At 37.1% G+C, this 9,950-nt stretch overlaps 1 protein-coding gene across 2 annotated transcripts in view; it reads right to left on the minus strand.

Moving 5' to 3' along the window:
• The window catches only part of Lrp6 (LDL receptor related protein 6), a 198,205-nt gene that overhangs the window by 79,320 nt on the left and 108,935 nt on the right, over positions 1–9,950 (minus strand). For both annotated transcript variants that reach the window (XM_004626067.2, XM_023709486.1), the window contains exon 3: positions 5,906–6,103. In XM_004626067.2, coding sequence (XP_004626124.1) covers positions 5,906–6,103 — 198 coding nt within the window. The remainder of the gene's footprint in view (positions 1–5,905; positions 6,104–9,950) is intronic.

The raw sequence follows: 9,950 nt of genomic DNA on the forward strand, positions 1-9,950 counted from the left end.
GGTCAACAATTTCTGACATTGCCAGTCAAGCGGAAAACCCAATACTATTATGGGCTACTGGACTCTTTTAGTATATTTTGCTGAGTTTACACAACTATAATATTTAAATGATGGAACTTAACAAAAAAAGGGGATACAAAAAAAAGGGAATACAGATGAATGTCCATTTTGTATCTGTGTATTCAAATTGGTTAGGATAGATATATAGTTACATTCTCTTAATGAATAGAGGGATTTGTTCTAATGGTGTCTGTAAGTCGGATACCATGTCCACATCTTGTACAGCAATTAAACACTAGGAAGAATATATGCAACGTGTTCATTGAGACTGTCCTACCAATTTGGTTTGAAACTGTCTCATTGCTATTTGTTTCTCAATAAAATTATGGGGGGAAAAAGCCCCTAGTTCTTTAGAACATGCCTAAGAGCTAAAGAGTCACAGGAAGGAAGCTAAGGTAGCCCCACAACACTGATATTCTGGTCTGCTGCTGGCTGTCTCTAAGCATCACCCAAGGCCTGCCATGGAACCGTAAAGCTCCATCTCACAGATATGCCCTAGGTACACAATCTCTCTTGCTACCTCTTTAAGATTTCATGACCTCTGCAGTTACTTCTTTTACATTCCAAATCAACTAGACTTATCATTTATAAAACACCTCCCACACACTGGTATACTTCTATTTCTGGACCCATTCCCAATAAATCTCCACCTCAGACCTGTCCACCTGTGTGCTAACAAATCTTTCTTAAACCTTACCATAAAACTACTATAACACTGTTCTGACATCTGCACCTAACCTTGAGAAGCTCTGTACCTGAGCATCTAGCCAATGCAGTCAGTCAAGAGAAAGCATCTAGACAAGAAAAGGAAATAAAGCTATCATATTTGCAGATTACGCAGGTCTACATATAGAATACCCTGAAGAATTTTTTTAAAACCCCCCAACCTAATACATACAACAAGCTGTAAAATACAAGATCTATTTATAAAAAATAATTCTATATACTATGAAGAATTAAATTGAAATTATTGTAATATATAAATTAACATCATACTTCTAAAAGTTATTGTAATATATAAATTGAAGTTATTTTCATGGCATTCACTCAAAACAATACTTCGATTGTATAAAAGTGTAACAATCACCAGACACAAAAATTAAATAAAAATGAATCATAGTTCTAAATTAAGCAGAAGGGGTAAGGGGGGGAGAGGAAGGAGGCGAGGAGTTGAAATTAAGATAGGTTAATTGCATTAACTCTCCAAACAAAAACCCCATCATTATGTAATGTTCACTAATACTAAAAAATGAAATCCAGGAGGCTTAGGCCACAGGATCACCATGGCTTCAAAACCAGCCTACGCTGCACAGTGAAACATGTCTCAAGAGTCAATAAAGTAAGGTATACACTGACCAAAAACATTACTAGATCACATAACCAATGCAGAACTTGTGTCTGAAATATACATACATATACACATATTAAAGCTCTTACAGCCAATAAGACAAACCAAAATTAAAAAGAAGAGAAGGCTTAACTAGTATCTTGAACATCTAACTGGGTCTTTTGTATGGGAAGCTTGAGCAACATTATACTCAGGATTATAGGCACACCAGATAGAATTATATCTGCAGCAGAAATCAGAGTTTAATGTATATAGTAAATACATATGTAAATACAAACCTAAGTAAATATAAGTAATTCATAGTTACCAAGAAATAGAAAAACCGATTATTGGAGTTTTGTTTTGTTGTAGTGCTAAGAGTAGAACCTAGGACCTTTGCACTGAGTGACAGCACCAGCCAATATTTATATTTTGAGACAGTTAGATGCTCCTGTCTCAGTTTCCAAGATGCTGAAATTGTAGGCACATGTCACCATGCCTGATTTGTGCTTTCAAAAAAGTTAAGGGACAACATGAAACCAAGGAAACAATGAGATTTAGAATTAATAATTTAGTAAAATTACCTAGCACTAAAGCTGAGTCCTTAACAGAAAGAAAAGCTGATTGACAACAAGAAATGGAAAAGCCTAAACTAAATCAACTACAAAGAGCCATGCCACACTCTGGTTACTGAGCTTTGAGAGCAATAATGCACAGTAAGCCCTAATGTTTTTACTGATAAATGGTTAATTTACTTTGGAAAAATTCCCTTAGCTTTGTTTATTTGGAAATGTCTTGACCTATTCCTTTTTTAGTTTTAATTTTTATTTGGGGGTCAATACTGAGGACTGAATCCAGGGCCTTCATACCACAACCCCGCTCCCTTTTTAAATTTTGAGATACAATGTTGTTAAGTCACCTTAGGCTGGATGTGAACTCATGATCCTCTTGTCTCAGCCTCTCAGAGTGCTGGGACTATAGGCATGTATCACCATGTTCAGCCTTCTGTTTTGTTTTGGAGACACAGCTTCACTATGCAGTCCAAGCTGGCCGTGAACTCATTGCGACCCTCCTGGCTCAGCCTCTCAAGTGCTAGAATTACAAGTGGATACCACCATGCTTGGCTCTCTCTCATTTTTTAAGATCTGCTGGACACAGAAGTACTAGGCACTCCTATAGTACTTAGATGAGTACTATAAGCTTATAGTTCCTTTGTTTAAAATTCTGACTATATTACTTCACTGTTATCTTTGTCACTTTCCTTGTCACTGAGACACAATACCCAACACCCAAAACTTAAAGAGAGGTTATTTGGCTCACATATTAGTCCATGGTTGGCCAGCTCCAAAGAAAAAAACCGTAAGATAAAGGGCATGGTAGCAGGAAACAGCTAACTTTACGGCAGCCAGGAAGAGCACAAAATGAGGAGCCAAGCAGAGACAGAGATCTTCATATTCACGGCTTTTACAAGTTTGAGGAGCTTTTCAGCCATTATCTTTTCAAATATCCTCTGTGCATTCTTTTATACTTCTTTTACACTAGTGAACATGCTAGTCCACTAATGGTGTCCCCAGGCCTACTGGGCTCTACTCATGTTTCTGGGTCTTGTTTCTTCGTGTCCCTAGGTCTATTACAATTTATCTTGTCCTATCTTAAGGTTCACTAACATTTTCACTTGCTCAAAACTGCCTTTAAATTAATCTACTGGGGGCCCAGGGAGATAGCTCAGTGGAATAAGCACTTGCCTTGCCTGGCAAGTGCAAGGGCCTGAGTTAAATTCCTGGTTCTGCCAAAAAAAAAACAAACCAAAAAAAAAACCTCATTTAGCTTTTTGTGTGGCACCAGCCATCAGGTAAGCCAAGATGGGTGCATACAAGTACATCCAGGAGCTGAAGTTTTCTAATTTCATATTTTTCTTTCGTGTTTGACTCTGGCTAAATTTGGCACAACTTAAACATTGATTTGAGCTCTCTTATTGATGTTTCTTTGGAGTGCTTTGTACATAAGGATTCTGTTCCTTATCCTTTTTGCCCAACTACCTTCCTACCCCCCACACCTTTACTAGGAATTGAGCGCCGGGCCTCTACATAAAGCTATACCCTCAGCCAGTCCATTTTTACTTTGAGATAGGGTCTTTTAAGTTACTAAGTTGTTCAGTGTAGGACTTAATTTATAATCTTCCTGCCTCAACCTCCCAGAGTGCTGGGAATACAGGCATACATCATCACAACTAACTCTTTGTGATAACTTTAGATTAGGATTTATCCTTGTATTTTCTGATCCTTGTGTCTATGTATATAATATTAATTTTCCTGAACTCTCATAGAATATTAAAAGTATGATAGCCTGGTGTCTGAAATCTCCTCACTAGTCTTGATTCCTTTTTTCTTTTTCTTTTTTTTTTTTTTTTTCTCCATTTTATGTATTTGGTACAGGCTCTCACTATGTACCTCAGACTTGTATAGACTCTCCTGTTTTCAGCCTTCCCAGAGCTGGGATTACAGGTGCGAGCCACCACACCCAGACTCCCTCTAGGCTCAGCGCGCCCCAGGGCCAGTGTACACTGTGGCACTGGGGATCGAGCCCTGGTCCCTGCGCTTGTCTAAGCAGGAGCTTAGTCCACTGACCTACCTCACTAGCCAAGTCCTGATTCTTCTGTAAACATCCTCTTTCCTTCCCCTTTTGTTCTTCCCTACTGTAACGAATTTTGTTCCTATTTAGTGTGCTATCTCATGTCCTGTATAAGAACTCTGATATCCTCATTCTAAGAGCTCACTATAGCTTTACTGCCAAATTTGAAGTTGAAATACAGCTATATTTTTATATTCATAATATATGTACTTTTGAAACACTTGAAATTTTAAACCATCATGATGTAAGTCATTTCACTCTTTTTTGAAAAAAGGCAAAAAAGGGCAGGGGGAGATGGCTCAGTAGAATAAGCGCTTGCCTGGCAAGTACAAAGGCCTGAGTTCAATCCCTGGTTCTGCCAAAAAAAGAAAGAAAGAAAGAAAGAAAGAAAGAAAGAAAGAGGAAAGGAAAGGAAAGGAAAGGAAAGGAAAGGAAAGGAAAGGAAAGGAAAGGAAAGGAAAGGAAAGAGGCACAAACACAAAGAAAAAGTCCATCACCACAAAAAGCTTTTTAATTAAATTAAGTTTTTCAAAGTTCAGAAAATTTCTAAATGTTTGCAGTCTGAAAAAAATCCTTCAACTACCTGAGACTCACCTCTGGTCTCTCTTAGAAAGAAAACACCAGTAACAGAACATACACATAATCAAATACAAAAATGTAGTATAGTATCTTCGAAATCTAAAAATGATCTGAGAACAAAGTCCATGTCTGATTTACAGACTTTGTGCTATGATCTGCATCCAACCCATGCTGAACTTTAACTGCCTATTTAACTGTATCAACAGGATGGGGCTATTAAAATATGTGTGAGACCTTACTTTCAAAGTGAGGGCTGGGGAGTTGGCCCAGCAGTAGAATACTTGCCTAGTAAGCTGAAAGCCCTGGGTTCGGTCCTCAGCACCAAAAACAAAAAATAAAAAAACCTCCCCTAAAAAACAATTCAACCAAAAAAATACAGTAAAATAAAAAAAGACCAAAAACAAACAAGGTAATTGCACACAGAGTAGATCAGTTATCACTACAGGAGTTTGTTATATAGCATCTAGCTCCTTCAGCCCTTTCCTCTCTTCTGCTACCTCTCTGACTTACTGCTTCCATTACATGTCACACTGTAACACAAAGCCCTCACCACACATGGCTACCTAATCATGCACCTCTTAGTCTTTAAAACCATGAGCCAAAATAATCTCTTTTTTCTGTAAGTTACCCATTCTCAAGGATTACTATCACAGAAAACAAAGATGTCCTGTCCTGATACAGACATTTACCAAGAAAGTTTCCATAAGCAGTACAATGGTTCTACAATAATTTTGAATGAGACTACTCTGTTTTGTTGTATAGCCAGCATACTGTGATGGAGTCAGCACCCTTGGTCTCCCAGAAACTAAAATACTAGAGGCACTCCCATCATATTAAAATTTCCACACATTTTCAAGCACTCTGGAATGGAGTAGAAATACAACCCAGAGCTAATTTTTTTTTGAGAGCTAGGGTGTTGCTGTGTAGTTCAGGCTGGCCTTGAACTCACTATGTAGCCCAGGCTGACCTTGAATTCACAGCAATCCTCCTGCCTCAGTCTCCCACATGCTGGGATTACAGGGATGTGCCACCCTGCCTGGCAAACCCTGCAGTCAGAACCACTAAATAAAGATAGCTCAGAGTAAGAAAGCAGAAAATACATTCCATAAATTCTAAATGCTACCATGGATGAGAAATGTAATTATTTTCTTAACGATCAAAATAAATGTCTATACTTTTTTTTCCTAATTGTCTATACAGATTAGGCTATACAGTTTAACGTACAAAGTCAGTATGGAATTTTCTTGAATTTAATAATGAAGCCAACAAGTTTTAAGTTAAAATTTAAAAAAAAAATGACAATCTTACCGATTTGTTCCATCTAGGTTTGATTTGTGGATGAAATTAAGTTTGGCATCTGCCCAATAAAGCTTTCGTTCCTCATAATCCAAAGTCAGTCCATTTGGCCAGTAAATTTCTGTATTTATTATGACAAAACGACTTGAACCATCCATTCCAGCACGTTCTATCTTTGGTACTTCTCCCCAGTCTGTCCAATACATGAACCTAAAAATCACAAAAAAGCCATGACATAGCACAAAACAACACACTATTTTATAATTATTACTAACAGTTAAAGAAAATTTTTCCAGAACAGTAAAATCTGAAACTCCTAAAATTTTAGAAAAAAAAAATGTAAAATAATCTACTATTTGCAACTACTAGGGCAGTACTTGATTCAGCTAAGTATCATCAAGGATACAAAAGCCTAATGAGAAAAAGAATAGCTATACTATATTAAGGTACCTCCCCACAGGTAAGTACTTATTAACAACAAAAGGAAAAAAATGGTAACTTGAGATAAAATAAACCTAACATACTACCATAAACAAGGTGTTACATGAACCTAAACTGACAACATAAATCTCTTAATGTGGCGTACTAAAAAGGACATATATTTTGAGATTTTATATATCTAGATAGGTAGGTAGGTAGGTAGGTAGGTAAGTAGGTAGATAGATAGACGGATGGATGAAGCCCAGGCTAGCCTCAAACTCATAGCAACCCTCCCTCCTGCCTCAGCCTCCCAGGTGCTGAGGTTACAGGTATGTGGCACCACACCTGGCATTCCAATTATGAATTTTGCCCAAAATATGTAATACATTTACAAATCAATATGAAGACAACAACACTTTTTAAATGGAAAGAAGATTTGAACAAACATTTTATCAGACATAAAAGTGGCCAACTAGAACTTAAAAACATGATCAACATCATCAGTTATTAGGCAAATGCAAGCCAAAACTAAAACACGGTATCATTTCCCACCAACAAGAATGATTCTGGTATTTTTAACAGACAATTATGGTGTTAACAAGAATATGAAGAACTGGGAACCAAACGGCTACTCTGAAACAAATAGTTTGATTTTTTCTTAAAACATTTAACAGACTGATTAAAAAAATTAACAAAACTCCAATTTCATTCCGCCTGAGACATAAAAATTGTATCAGACACAGACTTGTTCATGAAAGTTAATATAAGTATAACAACCTAAATGGTTGTAAAACTGAGAGATTAAAAAAAGATATAAACAAAATTCAGTATATCTATCCACCAGAATGCTATTCAGCAATGAAAATAAACAATGCACTGATATTTGGATGAAAGCAGATGGATATCAAAATATTGTATTAAAGTAAAAGAAGCCAGACACATTTACCATAAGTTGAATGATTTCATTTATATGAACTGTGTAGAAAAGGCAAATATACAGAGGTTCAAATAAATTAGTGGTTGCCTATGTCACAGAGGGCAGCAACAAGCACTGGGTTTCACAGGGGGTGAGTATGGTTTCTGTCTAGATGTCCTCCCAAGGCTTCATGTAGTCATATCCATAGGGTTTTTCGGAGTGTATGATTCTGCAGTCAAGGTGTGTGGATTACTACACTAGTCCACTGATTGGTTTAGCATAGTTCTGAGTAGGATTTAGTTCTGGGTGTGAATGCTACCTGCCCTGAGGGTAAGCCTGGAAACAATATAAAAAGAAAGCAAAGAGTCTGTCCCATCACTGGCTTATGGCTTGTTTCTTGCCATTCTCTGCCTTCCCTGCTTTGTTATGGGCTGTTTTCGCATGTGATTCCCCTCTGCCAAACCTCCCTGCCTTCCAGTCAGCTGATTCTACACTGAAACTCCTACAAACTATGCGCTACAATAAATTTTTCCTCCTTTAACTTTGAGCGTCAGGTATTTTTGTCTCAGTAATGATAAAAGTGGACATATTCTAAAATTGATTATGGTGATGGCTGTACAACTCTGAAAATTTAATGAAAATACTAAATTACTAAAGTAGTGTAGGAGGGCATTTAAATAGTACTTGTTCTCTTGAAGAATAAATCAAACCAGGCCACCAACAGCTAACACAATCTTTTCAGTTGGTGTCAGGTTAACCTTTACAGACTAAATTCCATTCACAAAAATCTCTAAATATCTGAAATTATTTTGCTCAGTTCTCTAAAATTTCTAACCCTCCTTTTATGATGTAAATAAACATGAGTACCTAAAAATGTCACAACAAAAAAGAAACAGATGCTACTAAGGATGGGGGTGCTCATCTACACATGGGCGGGAATGTAAATTAGTATAGCCATTATAGAAAGCAGTATGAGTGCACATAGACACACACACACACACACACACACACACACAGAGAGTCATCTTTTGATCCAGCTATAATTACTCCTCGATATATCCTCAAAAAAATTTAAAGTAAACACAGAACAGACGTATCTGCATATTCTTCTTTCCTGCACAGCAATTTACAATAACTAAGCTATGGAAACAGCCTAGGTGTCTATTAAGAGATGAATGGGTGAAGAAAATGTATTCATATGCAATGGACTACTCAGTCCATAAAGAAGAATGAAATCATCTGCAGGGAGATGGATTGAACTAAAGACCATTATGTTAAGTGAAATGGGGGATGGGGGATGGGAGGAGAGGAAGCAGAGACCAGGGAGACTATTAGAGAAGAGGAAGAGAATTGGAGCAGGAAGAAAAGGGTAAGGGCATGGGGGGGGGGGGGGGGAGACCATGACAGTATATTATATGCATTTATGAATATCCAAAAATGAAACCCACTAATCTACGTAATATGTAATAATTCAAAAAGTAAAAAAGGGTTTAAAAATTGTAATGCTATAAAAATGAAAGGACAAAGGAAAACAGTGACAATGCTATTTCAATTAGCAAAAATTATGATATATGAAACTAGTATAGTGGCAGTAGAAGCAAGCAAACAAAATTGAAAATTACCTGGGAAGGTGAAACTGACAGGAGTTAGTAGTAAGAGGTGAGGGAAAAGCTGTACTAAGGATGTACTTGACCTTTGGACAGAAAACAATGCCTTAAAAGCAAGAAGGCATCAATCTGTATCAAAGCAAATGTACATTTATTACAATAAAGTGTTCATTCACATACTGTCTAGTAGCACGGACATCATATTTAGGGAAACACTGTAACAAAGATGCCATCCTTTCATTTTCATTGTTCAGCTACAAATCATACAAAATCCTTAGCTAGAAATACTGTGTCTGTTGAAAGACAGTGTACCACAGTAACATAACACATATTCAACCCTCCCATTTCCTACGTGTGTGACCTTGAGGAAGGTATTTAACTTCTCTGTCCCTCAAGTTCGTCATTTATACCATGAGGATTAAAAATTGGCATAATTCATAGGGTGGTGGGAATTAAAGGATTTAAAAGACCTATATATTCTTTAGCTATTGTTACTGCTGATATTATAAATTCCTGGTCTGTTGCCTCTAACTTTCAGAATAAAGGGAATAATCATTAAAGTAATTTCCCCCAGAGCTAGAGATGGAACCCAGGACCTCTCATGTGCTAGGCAAGCACTTTGCCACTGAACCCTCAGTAACATAATATTGAACTCTGCACTATTTGGCTCCTTCCCATAGTCAGCTTCCATTTATGTAACTCATTACTAACATTCCAATCAGTGCTTCACAAATTCCAGACTCCTTGCTACTCACAAGGCTCTTTAACCTATTCCCTTCTTTTAGAGTTCAGTTTAAACAGTACAGTACTTCCTTTTAAAAGTCTTCTTTTAAATCCCAAATTAGGTCATATGTACCCTACAAACTTTCAGAGTGCCTTTTATTCACAGATTTTGCAACTATATTTACCATTTATTATCTCTCACTTATACAGTTATGTTCGTGCACATTTCTGGGTTAGGAAAGCAAACAGACATATTTTCCTTGTCCTGATACAAAGTACTTTTTCTTTTTTTCTTTTTTTTTTTTTTTTTGCGGAACCAGGGATTGAACTCAGGCCCTGCGCTTGTCAGGCAAGTGCTTATTCTACTGAGCCATCTCCCTGGCCCCTACAA

This window comes from Octodon degus, unplaced genomic scaffold, assembly GCF_000260255.1.
Source record: "Octodon degus isolate 3935 unplaced genomic scaffold, OctDeg1.0 scaffold00012, whole genome shotgun sequence".
Classification (NCBI taxonomy): Eukaryota; Metazoa; Chordata; class Mammalia; order Rodentia; family Octodontidae; genus Octodon; species Octodon degus.